Source organism: Vidua chalybeata, chromosome 23 (assembly GCF_026979565.1).
Source record: "Vidua chalybeata isolate OUT-0048 chromosome 23, bVidCha1 merged haplotype, whole genome shotgun sequence".
NCBI lineage: Eukaryota > Metazoa > Chordata > Aves > Passeriformes > Viduidae > Vidua > Vidua chalybeata.
In genome coordinates, this window is record NC_071552.1 from 6,460,443 (window position 1) to 6,476,956 (window position 16,514).

The following is a 16,514-nucleotide window of genomic DNA, read 5'->3' on the forward strand; positions in this document are numbered from 1 at the left end:
GCACACAAGGCAGCCACCAAAAAGTACAGGAGGCTTCCAAATCAACCCTGAACCCTTGGGAAAACAACTTCCCCCTTTGCATGGTGCAGTCCTCATGTGGTGCAGACAAACCTCTGCTCAAAGGTGCTTCCAGGCATGATAATGATGATAATTGACACTGCTAATTGAGACTTACTAATGAAGTAGTCGGAGGTGTAGCGGGACTCGGGGTATGTGGTGTTCACTCCGTTTGCTGGGTACGGTTTCACCTCTTCTGCAAAGAGGAAAGGAAGGAAATGTCACCAGTCGGAGGCACATGGAGCTGTGCACGACTTGCTGTGACACAGAGAGCCCTGAACTTCCCAAAATCTCCTCCCAGGTTAAACTGGGACATTCTGAGCAACAGAAATTAATTCAGAGCTGAAATCCCACAGAAACCTGGGGCACGTGGGGTTCTTTGGGAATTCCTGCTGCAGGTATGGCCAAACTTAAACACAACCAGCCCAACCCAAACAGCAACAACTTTCTCAGCCAGGGCTCCAGGAGGCTCTGAGCTCCCAGCTGCATCATTTCCTTGCTTGCCTCAGGCTTTGTCACCTCTCCTTCTCCTGAGGGTTGTTGAGCACACTTCCATGTGTGAGTTCCTGGAAAAACTCCCCACACAAGGACAGTTGTTTTCCTGGAAAAGCCTTATTTTTAGACCAGCAGTAGGTGTATATGAGGGAGTGGGTGACCCATCCCAAACCCAAACCCAGCTCCTCTTACCCCAAATCTGTGTGAATTCCCAGCCTGTGCAGTGCCTGATGCAGGCACAACATTCCATTTGAAAACTGCTTTGTCTCACTGTCCCCGACCCCACTCCTGACACAGACTCCTCCATGTATGTATGGTCAAAATGCCAAATTTCAGCTTTCCATAGGCATAACTCACTGGGAGGGAGCATGGAGCACATCAAAGCATGGATTCTCTGCTTCCTGTGGCTTTTCCCAAGCATTTTGCTCCTCCTGGGCTGTGCTGAATTTGCTTTCCCATGTAAAAGCCACCCTGCCCCTACCCTGAAATTTTTTTCCATGAACACCTGACTCATTCCAGCATGGCATTCTGAGCAGGGGTACTGGGATGGGAGATTTTCTTTCCTTTAACCAAAGCAAGGCCCCTGGGCAGCTCTGGGCTGGGTTTGTTTCTGCCCTGGCTCTGGAGAAGCCAAGCACAGATAACGCACGTTCGCCTGTGAGGAGCCTAAATTTGGCCCTCTCCCCTGGGGACTGCAGGCTGGAAAATATTCCCTAACAGAAGGAGGGGTTGTGCAAACACAGAGGACTAATGAGAAATGCTCTGTTCCTCTCTCCACAGTGTCTGCCAAGGGGCAGGGGGTGACCACAGAGCAGGGGAGAACCTTCGGCTGTGCTTAGAGTCAAGTGCAGGGCACTGCTGACTGCTGGTAACTGAGGAGGTTATTTTAGGAAGAATTATGGAAAAGTGAGCCTGAAAATACCCAAATGCATGCAGGGAAAAGGTACCCATGTGCTGTTTTTAAACCCTGAGCAGCCTGTGGTATGTGAGTCATGCAGTGCTCACAGGGGACAGTGTCAGCTCAGGGGACAGCAGGGTCACAGCCTGGCCCAGCACGACCCCAGGCCAGCAGCACAGGTAAAGCCAGGCATTTCGGGGTTAAGAACAACTCCCGGCACCAACACCCCCAGTGATGATGGTGGGGAAGATGGAGAGACAAGCTGGAGCCCTGGCTGAGCCCAGAGACACCTGGACACCTGTGACACCTGTCCCACGTCACATCCAGGGGCAGAGGGAGAGCCCCAGCTCCTCCTGCGTGGGCAGTGACGTGGCAGGGACAGCTCTGTTCTGTCTGTACAGCACCAGCACAGCTCTGGTCAGGGCTGCAGATGAGCCCCAGCACCCACAGGGAACAGAAAGCAGTCCTGGGGGGAGGCTGGTTATTTCTTGGGACCCACCAAATACCTCACTGGAAATGTGTTCAGAGCCTACCAGAGGAGCAAGGGCCCTGCTTGTGCAAGAGTGACAAAGTCACCAGCGAAACCAAACAGGCAACAGAGATTTCTGGGTTCCCAGGGCAACACTAACAGTGTGAAGACAGAAATTCAGCTTTATTCATGTTCAGCCTTTCAGAAGAAGAGTTGCAGCAGGCACAAAGATTTTCAGCCTCTTTGAAAAACTCCTCGCTATCCTAGGCCTTTGTACCATCAATACTGCAGTGTCTGAATACCCACATGTGTCAGTGCTGTCTGAAATTATGATTCCCCTCTGCCATAAATGTACAGCATCACATCCATCTCCATGTGTGGGGAATCTGCAGGAAGGAGGTGCAAACCCAGCCCTGGTGCCTCAGTCAGCATCTGCAGCACATCCCACCCTCTCCAGTGGGCACAGCCCAAAAAATCACAGACTTACAGAATCCTAGGAGGGTTGGGTTGGAAAGGACCTTGAAGACCAGCTACTCCCAACCCAAGGGACAGCAGGGAAAGAAGGGCTGTGGGAAGGTGCAAGCAATGGCTCATTGCAAGGAGAAATTGGGCTGACCACAAGGTTTGGCTTTGGTTAGACTGCTCGGTGTTGATCCAAGCACTCCATTAAAAATATGCAAAACAAAAGGGACAGACCAGATTTAGAGCCCAAGAGCAGGAAAACAGCCTGGCCTGCCCAGAGCCCGGGAAGGGCCATGTTTACCCTCTGCAAACCACAGGTAGCAGTAAAATTAGTAATGGGCAATTAACATCCATTTGTCAATGGTTTCCTGGAAGGAATAACTGGGCTCCCCCTCCCCTTCCTGCCACCAGGGTCAGTAGGACAGCACAGGGGACATTCCAGGAAAGCAAACAGCTCTCCAGAGAAGGGAGCTGGAAAAAGAGCCCAGGTGTGCTGCAGCTCCTGCTTGTGGCTCAGGTAGAGGTACTCAGCTCCTCACCTGCTCCTTAGAAACCATCCCAGTGCTCCTGGGCATCCAGACATGGAAAATCAACACCCTAAATCAAAGTGTGTGTCCCCAGCCACTGAAAGTTAATGCCCTTGGATGTTGTCATGCAGGGAATGCCACAGATGGCTTCTCCTCCCAGAAATGCTGGTTTTGGGGACATGGAACACCCTTTTTTTTGGAACATGGAACAAAGCAAAGCAGCTTCCAATTGCCACTGGGAGATTTGGGTAGGATTTTGGCTGTATTCCTGTACCCAGTTCCAGTGGAGGAAATAGTAAAATTCACAACAGAAGCTGAACAGGCTGAGGAAAAATGCTTTGGAAAATCCCACCATGGATTCCAGGCAGGCAGAGTGTCCCTGCCCACTGGGGATCCCTGCCAAGCAGCCGGCACAAACACTCTGCCTCTTTGAGGCACTGCCAGGATTTGCCTAGCCCGCTGCCGTTGGGATGCCCATTTGGAATCCTGCTGAAAAGCTGGGCTTTGGAAGACATTTTTCCCAGGATTAAAGCTCAAGGTGAACACTTCCTGGTCTATGGAAAGCCCCAGAACCAGGCTGGCCAGGCTGCCATGAATTGTTCACCCAGGACACCCCAGGACTGACCTTTCTGCAGGATCTCCAGATGTTCCCAAAGGATATCTCCCACAAAGTCAGGCGCCAGCTCCAGGAAGCACTCCTTGCCCAGGGCACAGAGGGCAGCCCCGTTCATGCAGAACTTCTGGAAATCCACTTCCTTCAGGCTGAACTCGTTCACTGCCCACATCACCCAGTCCCGCACGTGCGTCTCCGTCCACTGCTGGGGGTCTGCAGAGGGATCCAGCAGTGAGCACCCACAGGCAGTTCTCCCAGGAAAACAGGACACAGACAGTGCTGCAGCTGCCCTGCACTAGCACAGCCTCATCCCTGCAGACTGGCAGCCCACTGTCAGCAGGGTGTGAGGAGCACCGTGCCCAGTCTGGCTCCTCCTTAACGTGGAAACATTTCGTCCAAGGAACAAGCTTTGGATTTGTTTGGGATTTCTAAAAATCCCATCACTTTCCTGACCCCCTTCTCCCACCCATTGCTCCAATTTTCTTGGTTTCTCCCTGTCACCAGCCTCTGGTAAAGGGTCCCTGCTGCTTCTCTGTTTAGTTGTCCACGTTTTTCCAGCTGAAGCTTCCAAGAACCAGCAGGGGAGATGGCAGACAGGGAATTCTGGGCAGCCTGGCAGAAGGACACAACCCCTGTGGGTACTGTGGTCGTTCATGGGAAGCCATGTCTTACCTTTGGGAATTCCCAGCCGCTGCTGCTCCTTGGCAAAGCCGCTGAACGTGGCTTTCAGTGCCTGGGACATCATTTCTTTGCTGCTGGGTGTTAATAAAGGCACATCTGCACATTCCATGTCTGAAAGAAGCAGGAGAGAAACACAGCCATGAGGACATGGGGCTGGGAAAGATGTCAGGGAGTGCTAGCCATGTGCACATGGTGTCCCTATACTTCTGGAATGTGTTACTGGATGATGATATCAAGGCCTTTCCAGGCATTAGCCTGCTGGGCTTCAGCATTCCAGGTGTGTCTGGAGCCTGGGAATTGGCTCAGCCTCCAGGCACTGAGGAAGGCAAAGAGTCCCACAGCAGGGTGAGCAAGAAAGAGGGAGAAAAGCATCCCTGAATTACCACTCTGTCATCCCAGTGCAAATAGAAGCAAGGAGAAAATTAAAGAATCCTAGAAAATTCTTTATCCTAGGAAATTTTTCCCAGTGGGGGTGGAGAGGCCCTGGCACAGGTTGCTCCGAGAAGCTGTGGCTGTCCTTTCCCTGGAAGAGTCCAAGGCAGGAGGTGGAGTGGGATGGGCTTTAAGGTCCCTTCCATCCCAAACCATTCCATGATTCTGAGACTCCATGAAAAAACGAGCTGACAGCAGGCTGAGACAGGATGGAGGAGTGGCAGAATACTCATTTGAGGGGGGAAGGGAAACAAAGAGCTAGAAAATCCCACATTAGCCCAGAGTTATGTCATAGCACAGAGCCACGGGTGAGTCATGGACAACGCCAGCCATCCCATGGGACAGCGGGTCCAAGCCAAGAGCCAGGCCTGGAGTCAATCCTGACAAGGACCAAACCTCTTCCTTTCCTTTTTTAAATCGCTTTTTCTAATTTATTTGGAAGGAGATGAAGCTTTGTAGCCAAAGAGTCTCACAAATAAAAGCAACTATTTGAGGCAAAATATCTGAATAGAGGTTTGGCTCTTTTCCCCGGACTTTCAGTATTCCTGAAAAACATCTTTGATGGAGAAGGAAAGTCTTGAACAACCACCACCCTAGAAACTGCACTTGGTCAGCAGAGATGGAAATCTTCCACCTGAGGTTGGTTTAGCTCTGCAGTCTAGTAGAAATTTTCCATGAAAACTCAGTGGAAAAATGACACCATGGACGAAGTCTTTGGTGTTCTCATGAATATCTGGACACAGACATTGAAAATCAAAGAATTTTGTGTCTTGTGGAAACTCAACCACCACAGTTTTCCATCGCTCCAAGCTCCAACTCCTGATTTAATAAACCTTTACACCTGCAAAACACTGCTGAGGGCCTGCTCCAGGTAGTGTTGGTGTATTCCTGATAAAACACGGAGTCAGGGATGGAAGCAGCGCTGCAGCCACTGGGAAGAGCCAGCCCAGCTGCCCCAGTCTGGAATTCCTGCTCCACTCAACTCCTCCCCAGCCAAACTCATGGGCATCACTTAAAGGCCAAACAACCCAACACTGGGTTTTTTTCCAAGTGGGAATCTGGGGGTTGGGTCAACAGAATTCCAGGGCAGTGGTGGAGTCACCACCCCTGGAAATGTTTTAAAAAGCTGTGGATGTGGCTCTTGGGGACATGGGTTGGTGGTCGCCTGGCAGTGCTGGGGAATGGTTGGACCCCATGATCTTGGAAGGTTTTTCCAACCTAAACAATCCTGTTTTTCCATGGAAAAACCTCCACATGCAGCTCTGTAACACAGGGTGAGGGTGACAATGCTGCAAAGCATCCCCAGATCATCCCCTGGATGCTCCCAATGCAATTCCACTGCCAAGCCAGAGCAACTTCTCTGTCCCCACTTCTGCCCCTTCCATCTCTCAGCCCCAATACAAAAAATTCCCCTTCCCTTTGCACATCCTCCAGCCAAGCCCCCAAGGCTCTCCAGAAATTATTTGCAGACTCTTGGCTCAGGTAGGAACAGTGAAACTCCCGACACGGTGAACACAGGACACAATTCCTGCCCTCAGCCCACCACACAAATCCGGGATTGCCTCTACAGTGTCAGGATCAGGACCTTTGAAAGCAAATCCCACATCCAAAGGCTATTTGGCAAATTACACTTCATTATTTGGCTGGAGAGGGCACAGAAAATGAGCAGCCACCATCGCTATCTCTGTTCCCCATCTGCTGCTTGAGATAACACTGGGAGAAAGTGGCTCGGTGCCCCTTTCCCTTCATCCTCAAGTTACATTTGAATGCTCTGCTCTCCCTGCTCTGTGGTCACAGGGACCACCCAGGAATCTGCTGCCTCTGCCTGCCTCAACAGCAGCTCCTGCCTGCCCTGGGAAGATGAGTCAGAGCCAGGCTGAGAAAACGGTTCTAACCCCAAGTTTAACACTGAATCACCATGAAGACCTGTGTGGAGGTGAGCTCCTCAGGCCAGACACCAAGAGCAGGGTGAAAAATGGTATTTTTATCTCTGCAGTATCAAGGGCCCATCCCTGATCCTGCTGTTTGGTCGTGCAGGATCCATGGGGTTGGCTTCGCACAAACCCAGCAAATCAATTTTTCAGTAGCAGGAGGATAAGATTTCGGTTTAGGAAGGTGAATGCTGATCTCTGCACAAACAACCTGTCAAAACAGGGGAGACTTAAAAGTGATTCACAGGGAGAGGTCACAGGGAAGCAAACAATCTGTTCCCAAATGAAAAAAAAACCATGCCAGAGGACAGTTTCTATTTAAACACCCAAATCAACCCAAATGTGCATTTCAAGGCTTCTGCAAAATATATTGTGCTCGGCAGATGCAGGACTAAAACATCATCTGCTTTTTTCCTGTGAGGTTGCAGCCACTTGTTTGAATTTCTGCTGAGGACAGAGCAGCCCCAAAGCCCTGAGCCTGCAGAAGCCTTGGTTGGGTCAGCAGTGTCCCAGAGCTGGGGAAAACTCACCCAGGGGAACCACACGTGTGTGTGAAGCTCTGCAGACGTGTTTGGAGACAAGGCTTGGCTAGGTTGCTTGAGAAGGATGGGGTGGATGGACAGTTCTAACTCTAAATTCTGGTTCTGCTGCTTTGTGGGTACTGAATTTATTTAAACAATTCAGTATTTATTTTAAAACAGAGTGGTTTATGTGCAAGGAGCATGGTGGGCTTCACCTAGCTCTGTGCAGGGCCAGAACTTGGACTTAGTGAATCCCTGCCACCCTGGAATATCCTATAACTCTATGAACTTTGCTGGTGGAGGGAAATTCCTTCCCATGGAGGCAAACCCTGGCAATGTCCTCCAGCCCTTTGCCTCCAGTCTGGGATGCCTAAAGGTCAGAGTTGAGCAGAATTTCAGGAACAAAAGCAACAAGCCTGGCTTAGCTGCCCCGGTATCAGCTTTCAGTGCCATCTGAAACCTGTTTGCAAGATTTTAATCAAACCTTGCACCAATAAAACCTCTTCTTTAGTGCTGCCCACAGAGCACAGGGCTGCGTGCAGGGGCCGGGGCGGGAGCCAGCACCAGGCCCAGCTGTTCCACCTAAACCCAGTTTAGGAATGCCGGGGCTTTAATCCCAAAAGCAAGCTCAGCAGCAGGGGCCAGACTGGGATTTCTGGCTGGTTTTTACAAGCCCATCAAAGCCCCCCTGACACAGCTGCCACGTGCACCCGGCTGTGTGGATGCCATGTCCTTGTCCTGTGCCGACAGAGCCGCCTCTGATTTCCCTCCTGGGAGAGCAGGCAGGGAGCTATGGTTTGATTTTTAAACAGTGCCAGGAGTTGCAGTTGCCCTGGAGAGTTATGTCAACAGCATCTGCAGCATCTGTGGAGCAGAGATGCAGGATTTGCCTTGCATGGGGACAGCTTTTATCTGGCTGCAGCTTTCCAAGGCAAAGAGGGATCTGGAGGCTCCGTGGCTTCTCCAAACCAGGCCCCTTCAGCTCCCTGACATCCCTGGGGATGGGACTCAGAGACACAAGGATAAAACACCCCGACATGGCCCTGGATGGGTTCTGTGCTAATGGGGACCTGCCCAGACCCCCCAGCCAGGGACACGTGGAGCCTGAGAGAAAACCAGGAGCAAAGAGGCCAACACCACCAAGTTCATCTCCCAGCCAAATTCCCACTCTGCTCCCACCAGGCCCTGCATGTCTAAACTATTTCTACACATCTGATCTTTTTAAAGGACTCGGATTTACAAACTTTAGGGATTTTGACCTTCAAATGCACAGAACTCCTCTGCACGCCAAAGCCATTTACAGCTGATTGCAGAAGGAAAATAAATGGCAGACAGGGGGGAAAAAGGATGCTCTGAGCAAAAGGATGGGAGCAAAGTCATTTTTCAGCCGAGTTTCCACTCGGGGTCAGTGACTCCTCCAAGCTCCCCTCGGCCACTCACTGTTTTTTCCAGAGCCCCAGTGTGTCCCCGTGTGGGGTTTCACCGAGTAGCTGCTGGAAATGGATGTGGAGAGGGTCAGAGCGGAGGCACCTGACCCCACAGCACCTCCTGTCCCTGCCCGGATGGATGGATGATGGATGGATGGATGGATGGATGGATGGATGGATGGATGGATGGATGATGGATGGATGATGGATGGATGGATGGATGGATGGATGGATGGATGGATGGATGATGGATGGATGATGGATGGATGGATGGATGGATGGATGGATGGATGATGGATGGATGATGGATGGATGGATGATGATGGATGGATGATGGATGGATGGATGGATGGATGGATGGATGGATGGATGGATGATGGATGGATGATGGATGGATGGATGGATGGATGGATGGGATGGATGGATGGATGGATGGATGGATGGATGGATGATGGATGATGGATGGATGGATGGATGGATGGATGGATGATGGATGGATGATGGATGGATGGATGGATGATGGATGGGATGGATGGATGGATGATGGATGGATGGATGGATGGATGGATGGATGGATGATGGATGGATGGATGATGGATGGATGGATGATGGATGGATGATGGATGGATGGATGGATGGATGGATGGATGGATGATGGATGGATGGATGGATGGATGGATGGATGGATGGATGGATGATGGATGGATGGACACCAAAGGGCAGGAACCCAAGCTCTTCTCAGCCTCCCCTCCCCAGGCCTGGAGCACATGGATGTCATGGAGATTCCAGCCCTTGTGTGGCTTGGCAGAGGCAGGGGGACAAGAGGGAAAGGCTTTAAAATGAAACAAGGTAGGTTTAGATTTAGATTTAGGTTAGATTTAGATTTAGACTACATTTTAGGAGGAAATTCCTCCCTGTGAGGATGGGGAGGCCTTGGCTCAGGGTGCCCAGAGCAGCTGAGGCTGAACCTGGATCCCTGGGATTGTCCAAGGCCAGGCTGGACAGGGCTTGGGGCAGCCAGGGACAGTGGAGGTGTCCCTGCCCATGGCAGAGGGGTGGAATCAGATGGGCTTTAAGGTCCCTTCCAACCCAAACCATTCCAGGATTCCATGATTAAATTAGGGGGAAGATGCACGTTGGTTTCACACAAGATCATTTGAAGGGACTGTGCATCCAAGGGCTCCATTAATTCCTGCCTGTGTCCCTCAGAAACCTTAATCCTTGAGCCCTGAGGCAGCTGAGATCCCTCTGGGGCCCCCATCCCATCTTTCTGGAGCTGGCCATGCTCCAGGATGTCCCCCCACTGCTGGATGATGATGGAGCAGGAGTTTCCCAGAGGGGTGACAGGGGTTCACTCTCCCACCCTCCTCCCATGTGCCCACAGTGACTCCGTGGCCACCAAGCCCACGGTTCCCCCCCGCAGCCCACCCCGAGCTCATCTCCCTGAGCCCCTCTGTCCCAGCTTTCCCCAGGATCCAAAGCAGGGCAGAGCTGGAGCTGGGGGAAGCTGGAGCTCAGATTTCCCAAGGTTCCCCAGCTGGGAGGGTTCAGCAGCCCAGAACCTTTCTCAGGATCAGAGGAGGCTGAGGAGAGGGGGGCTGGGAGCTGAGACCCTTCCCACGCTCCCCAGCAAGGACGTCGGGCACCACGGAGCCACCAAGTCCCCACCAGGTCCCCCCCACGTCCCCAGCTCGGGTTTCCAGCACCCCTAGGCACCTCCAGCCCCTCGGGCAGCTCTGCCTTTCCCAGGTGCCCCCGCCCTGGAGCAGGGACACCCGGGCTAACAACCCTGGCTGAGCCCCCTGTTATTTAGGCAGGATTAGGCAAAAATTTGTGTGCACTTTTGAACTGTTTTCACAAGCGTTGCCTCTCACTCCCACGCAGGAAGCAGGAGAGGAGCCGGCCTGTTCCAATTAGGGCTTCTCGGACCCAAAGGGCAGTGAGATTCGAGGGGGGGAAAGGGAAAGTGGGACAGAAAGCTGGAAAAAAGGAACAGAAGGAAATCTGGATGTGGAGCAGGGATAAGCACAGCAGGGGTGTTTGCTGGGGCTGTGGGGATGGGATGGGATGGGAGCAGATGGGGGAGATTTGGCTGTCCTTCCTGCAGCAACGTGCCAGAGACCGGCCCTGCTTCCCTCTGCAAGGATGGCACAAAAGGTGCAGACATTTGCTATTTTAATTTAAAATAAATACATTTCTTAAACAAAAAAAATAAAAAAGAGAAGAAAAATAAGTCTTTTTTTTTTTTCCCTCCTTCAAGCAGTGAAAAATAAATACTGTGAGATGAAAGCTGGGCTTCAAGAGAAAAACAAGAGAGGAAACCGAAAGCCCACAGTGCTTAGCACTGCAGAAAGCCCAACAAAGCCGGCTTTTTTCCGGCCCTCAGCAGTTTTCTTAGGGAGATGTGGTGTGCCATGGGGGCCAGCTCTTCCCCTAAAAAAGGGGCCTGAACACTGTCCTCCCTAAATGCAGATAAAAGCATTTTGTCCCAGGTTTTGGCTCTCGGCACTTGGAACACCAGAGGGGAAGGTTCAGCTGTGGGTGAGGGCTTGGGGTGCTCTGCTCTGCTCAGCCCTGTGTGCCATGGACAGCCTGGCCTGGCAGAGACATGTCCATGAGGAAAAGTGGACACAGAGCAGCCACCAGGTGAGGGAGGGATGGTTTGGCTCTGGGGGTCTGGCAGCTGTGAGGAACCAGGCCCAGGGAAGGGATTCTGCAGCCACCATCAGTCACAGCCTGCCCTGCTCAGGCTGCAGCTCCCTCTCCTCCCTCGCTCTCCCTGCTTTGTAACGTGGGCGTTGGATGGCAATGCTGGGAAAGCAGCATCCTTGAGTGTCCCAGGAACTCGCAGGGGAGCAGCCTGGTGGGCAGCTCACTCTGTCCTTGGCTTTTGTGGGAGAGATGAGGGAATGAAGTGCTAGAGAAAGGCCAGGGCTGAAGCTGAGCTAAACCACAGCCCTGAGTCAACGCTTACTGCGATTATGAGAAAGCTCCCCCAGCTCAGCAGGGCCAGGGCCCACGGCTCCTTTTACTTCAGCAGCTCAGGGGCTTCCCTCAGCTGGGGATTAAGCCCATCCTCCCCACTTCAGCTGCTGCAAGGAGCACAGATGGATAAAGCAAACCCTGGGGGGATTCAGCCACCTCTGAGGTTGGGGAATGTGGCCATGGTTTAACAGCACTCGTTGGAACCACCAAAGAAATCAGAAACAAGGTTGGTCATCAATCAAATTCTATCAGCTTTGCTCAGAGCAGCTGTGGCTGCCCCTGGATCCCTGGAAGTGTCCAAGGCCAGGCTGGACAGGGCTTGGAGCACCTTGGGGTAGTGGAAGGTGCCTGTGGATGAAATAATGAGATGAGCTTTAAGGTCCCTCCAGACCCAACCCACCCGAGGGTTCTAGAATGAGATGCTACAAGGCTGGAGTTCAGCTCCAGCAGCACCAGCAGCTCAGCATAAGACCCTCCCGCTTTTGAATCAGCTCTAAGTGGCCTCTGCAGTCCCTTCAGATTTAACAGCATGACAACATAAAACTTCCACCCGCCTTTTCCGAGCCCGCTGGCCTGAGAGCAGAGGCCAGCTTAATTAAACCCCTGTGGAGGCTCCAGGCTGGAAACAGCCAGGCCAGGAGGTTGGAGACAGTGAGGAGCAACCTCCACCTGCCCAAACCCCTCCTATTCAGGAGGCAAAGCCTCTTCCAGCAGGCATCGGGCCCTAAGAGCCCTTCCCTGCCTCTTTCCCAATGGAATATCCCAGGAGCGGCGTCCCCTCTGGAGCCAGGATTAACACCTCACTGGGTGGGATCGCTGCTCAGCAGGGCTGGGAGGACCCTCCCAGGCTGGCGCAAACCTGTGAGCCAGGCTTCCCCCGATAATCACCCTAATCCCTGCTAACCGCGCCTCTAAAGAGCTCTAATCCTGGGGCAGGGCACACACGCGCCTGGAAAAGCCTGTAATGGACACCCAGCCCGGCTGGAAGCAGGTCAGGTGGAACCAGGAGCCCAGGTCATGCCCCACCTCCGGGAGATGCTCCTTTCAAGCAAACCCTGCTGCTCACACCCCACAGAGCTCGGGTTGCTCACAGCAATGGGGAAAAAAGGGAAAAGTCCCTGCGGAGCCCCAGCACTTGGCACCAAGCAGGCGAGCACAGCTATTGCCCTGCTGCTGGCACAGAGCCGGGGTGCTCACGGGGCTCACACCTGCGAACAGAAGCTGTTTGAAGTTCCTCACTCTCCCCAGGCTGGGCTGGGAGCCCTCAGTGCCAGCCGTGCCCCCGGAGCCTTGCAGGGCTGCAGGAGCCCAGCCTGAGCCTTCCAGAGCAATCCCATGCTGGGCTCCAGCCCTTAGGGAGCTCCAGGTCATCCACACCCACCGTCCCTGGGAGCTCACATTCCCTTCCAGCCAGGTCAAACCCAGGAATTCTGCTGTTCTCTCCTCAGCTCCCTGGCTGATGTTGCCATTTCTGGCATCTTTGATGAAGAAGGGATGGGACTGGATGATTTGTCCCTAGGGAAGGAGGAACCCATCCCAGAACCCTGCCATGGATTTTTTCTGGATTGCAGAAGAACCCCTGGGATGCTCCCAAGGTACTCCCCGGGCAGTTCAGATGGAACATTTCTCCATCCATCCAAAAAAACCCTCAGACTCTTCTGCAGATATTCATCTCTCTCTCCTTCATCATCAACCAGGATCAGGGACAGACACAAAGGGGATTCAGCTCCAACACCTCCAGCTGCTGCTGCTGGCTGGGGCTGCCAAAGCATGCACCAGAGTCTCCCAGCAAGGGAGAGCAGGGATGTAGCAAGGCCAGGTTGAGGATAACTGGCAGAACATCATGTGGGGAAGATGCTGTCAGGATGGGAAGTGTGAAAAGGGAAGGCTGAGATCTCTTGGCAGGGCTGTCCCTTCGCAGCAGGAGGAAGGCCAAGGAACCTTCACTCAAGCTGAGCTCTTTCATCACTCACAAAGGATCCCAGCCCTCCGAGCCGGCTCAGATACTCCTGAAGAACAAACTGTGCCAGCACACTTTGTGAGCAGCCATGCATGACCTCACAGCTCGGGATGTTTTCATCCCACAATCCCAATGATCCATGTGAATGACTCCATGCCCTGGATAAAACCCCATCATTTGTGTGCCCATCACCAGGACACGAGACATTTCTGAAGCCCATGGACTCCAGAGCTGGCCCTGCTGCTGGGAAATCACTGGGAAATCACTCTCAGAAGCCTCAATTACCCTTGCCTTGGGAAGGGATTAGGCACAGAGATGCTCAGACAAACACCTCCAATATGTCTGTCCCGAAGAATTCCCCAACCTTCCCTTGATTTCCCTGCTCAGACTGATCCCTCTGTGTCCAGGCCCAGCCCCTGCCCCCAGGCCGAGTCACGCCAGACACGAGGCAGCACATGGCAGGACAGAGGCATTGCCCTGGGGCTGGGGTGATGTTCAACCCCCCAGATATGTCCGTCCACATCAAAGCCTCTGCTGCGCTCACCAGCTCCCATTCATCCTCCGGGAAGGTTTGTGAGAGCTGGGCCTGCTGCGGAGATGCCGTGGTGTGTCCCCGCACTCATGGGGAAGGTCCCTGGGGATGTTCCTACGGCTTCCTGGAGACCAGAACATCCCCACAGGATGCTGCCAGCACGAAGGCGGCGGTGCGGAAGGATCAGAGGATGACGAGCCAGGGAAGGAGGGAGCCTCGGCAGCTCCGGGTCACCTCCCCTCGCTGCCGCGGGCGACGGGCGCTGGGCGAGCCCTGCGCCGCTCGGCAGCTGCAGATTCCTGCCTGTCCCACCCCCTCCTCCGCAGCCTTGCCAGGCAGCCCTTCCCCGCAGGGCAGCGCCAGCCAGACAGCCGGGATTGCTCAATGGCAGCGGCAAGTCGCATCGCGTCCCGCGGCTGGCACGGGCACCGCGGCTGCCGTGCCCCGCCAGCCCCGCTCCTTCCAGGCTGGGACAGCTTCCCCTCCTTCCACATCTGGGAGTGCTGGGCTCTGCCCAGGGCAGCGCTCCGTGAGCGTGTGCAGGGCAGAAGGAGGAGGAAGAGGAGGAGGAGGAGCCCAAGAACTCCTTCACCTCACAGGAGCCCTGTCCTCACCTGTCCTCCCCATGTGCCCCCCTCACCCCGCTGTGCCCAGGGAAGTCCCTGCACACGAGGACTCCAGGGCTGCCCTCCCTTATCAGCCCGAGCTGTCCCGGTGCCAGTTGCAGTTTCCAAAGGCGGAGAGGGAAGATTAGGATATTTAGCTTTGAAATCAAACAAATAATTGCACAGGCTTTCTGCAAACAGATCAGGGTTGGGAGGTCAGAGAGCAGCTGGTAAATCTCAGCGCTGTTTGCTCTGCCTAAATAATATTAGACCAAGGATAATCAATCATTTTAATCAACAAAATTATTTATAACTCTTTAGAACAAACAGTCAACTCCACTGGCAGCTGCCAAAAGATGGCAGGTAATGATCCACATGTCTCCAATTGCCCTGTGGTTATGGATTGACTCCTTTGCATCCCTGGATTTACTGCCCTGAAGATCTGCCCTCAAAAGTGCCATGACCCTCTCTGAGGGTGTCCCTGGCCAGGGCTCACAAGCACACACTCAAAAACACACTCAAACACATACAAATACACCCAGCAGCCCCCCTGCAGCTGAAGCCCCCTGCCCAGGGTAGCTCACAGGAGTCACTGCACACTCCAAGCACCTTTCCGAGCTGCATCTCCCAGAGAGGGAGGAGAGGGAGAACCTGCTGCACAGGAGAGGGAAAAGGTGCTCCTTCTGCTCTGCCACCTGAGCCAGCCCCACCTCCTCGGGCTGTGGCTCTGCTGTTGCCACCACCTGACACCTCCATGGGCACCACTCATGTCCCACTTGCTGCACATCCCCCCAGCCCTGGGACAGGCCCTGCAGAGCAGCAGATGATCCCAGCAGCCACAACAGGACAGGAGCCTTTTCCAGGCTGGGCTGGAAGCCATGAAAGCCAAGGGATTGCTGAGAGGAGAATAAGAGTCAGCTTCCCATCTGGGACCAGGAGGGAACCAGGACAAGGCCATCCCTGGATGCTCCTGCCAGCCCTGCACCACTTCACCTCCCTGTCCCCTGTCCAAGCTCAGCTCCCCCAGTGATGGAGGCCAGGAAGGGCCTGGGAAAAACCTGGGAACCAAAGCTCTGGAGCCCACGCCAGACTCAGGAACAGCGGTGCCAAAGTAATTTCATTTCACAACTTCCCAGGAACAATTCTCCTGGTTTTAGTAATTTTTAAGCAGACAAGAAAACCAACCAAGGGGATTTTCCAGGAGAGCCCCAAGATTAATCATCTCCATCCCAGGCTGAGCACAGGGCTCCTGGGATTTGCCCAGGTGTGTTACACCGTGCAACATCCAGGTGTATCCTCAGGCACAGGAGAGAGGGTTTTCCCAACCCCCAAGAAGTTCTTTTCCAGCTCCTACTTCTAGGAAACTTCCCACTAGGGAAAGGACCAGTGCAGGGATTGGGCCAGATCAAGCCCTGGGAAGATGAAGGTGAGAGTGAGCTGGGAAAGGCGGCCAAAGATGAGCTGGGCTGCCCCATCAGCCTCAGTCATCCCCATCCCAGAGCCAAGCATTGTCCAGGATGGGATTATGTCAGCTCCTGGCCTCAGCCGGGAAGAGCCAAGGGCAGGCAGGGATAAATGCGAGCGCCTGGAGGTGCTCGGATCTGCCCAGAGGAAGCCTGAGCTTGGAAACCTTGGCGAGGGCTGGGGGAGAGAGGCTGAGATACTCCCAGGCCTCGCATCCACCCCGCGAAGCATCCGGAAGCTATTAAGGAATTACAGCCTCCCTGGCCCCAAGCCCTCCCCAGCAGAAGTGCCTGGGAGCAGATGGTGAAAGGGCTGATTGAATTCGGCTGCTCACGCCAAGAGGCTCTTTAGGAGAGACTCCATGGAGGAGGGGGTGGAGGGGCCGGCATTTGGGACTCAGGAGCTGGGAGCTCTTGCCAGGAACTCCAGGAATCCTCCATCAACCCTAAGGAGGC

At 53.7% G+C, this 16,514-nt stretch overlaps 1 protein-coding gene across 1 annotated transcript in view; it reads right to left on the reverse strand.

Moving 5' to 3' along the window:
• Positions 1-16,514, reverse strand: part of ETS1 (ETS proto-oncogene 1, transcription factor) — a 43,895-nt gene that overhangs the window by 16,515 nt on the left and 10,866 nt on the right. The window contains exons 2-4 of the mRNA XM_053963411.1: positions 4,194-4,313; positions 3,534-3,734; positions 176-253 (exon numbers count right to left, since the gene is read on the reverse strand). Of these exons, the coding sequence (XP_053819386.1) occupies positions 176-253; positions 3,534-3,734; positions 4,194-4,313 (399 nt within the window). The remainder of the gene's footprint in view (positions 1-175; positions 254-3,533; positions 3,735-4,193; positions 4,314-16,514) is intronic.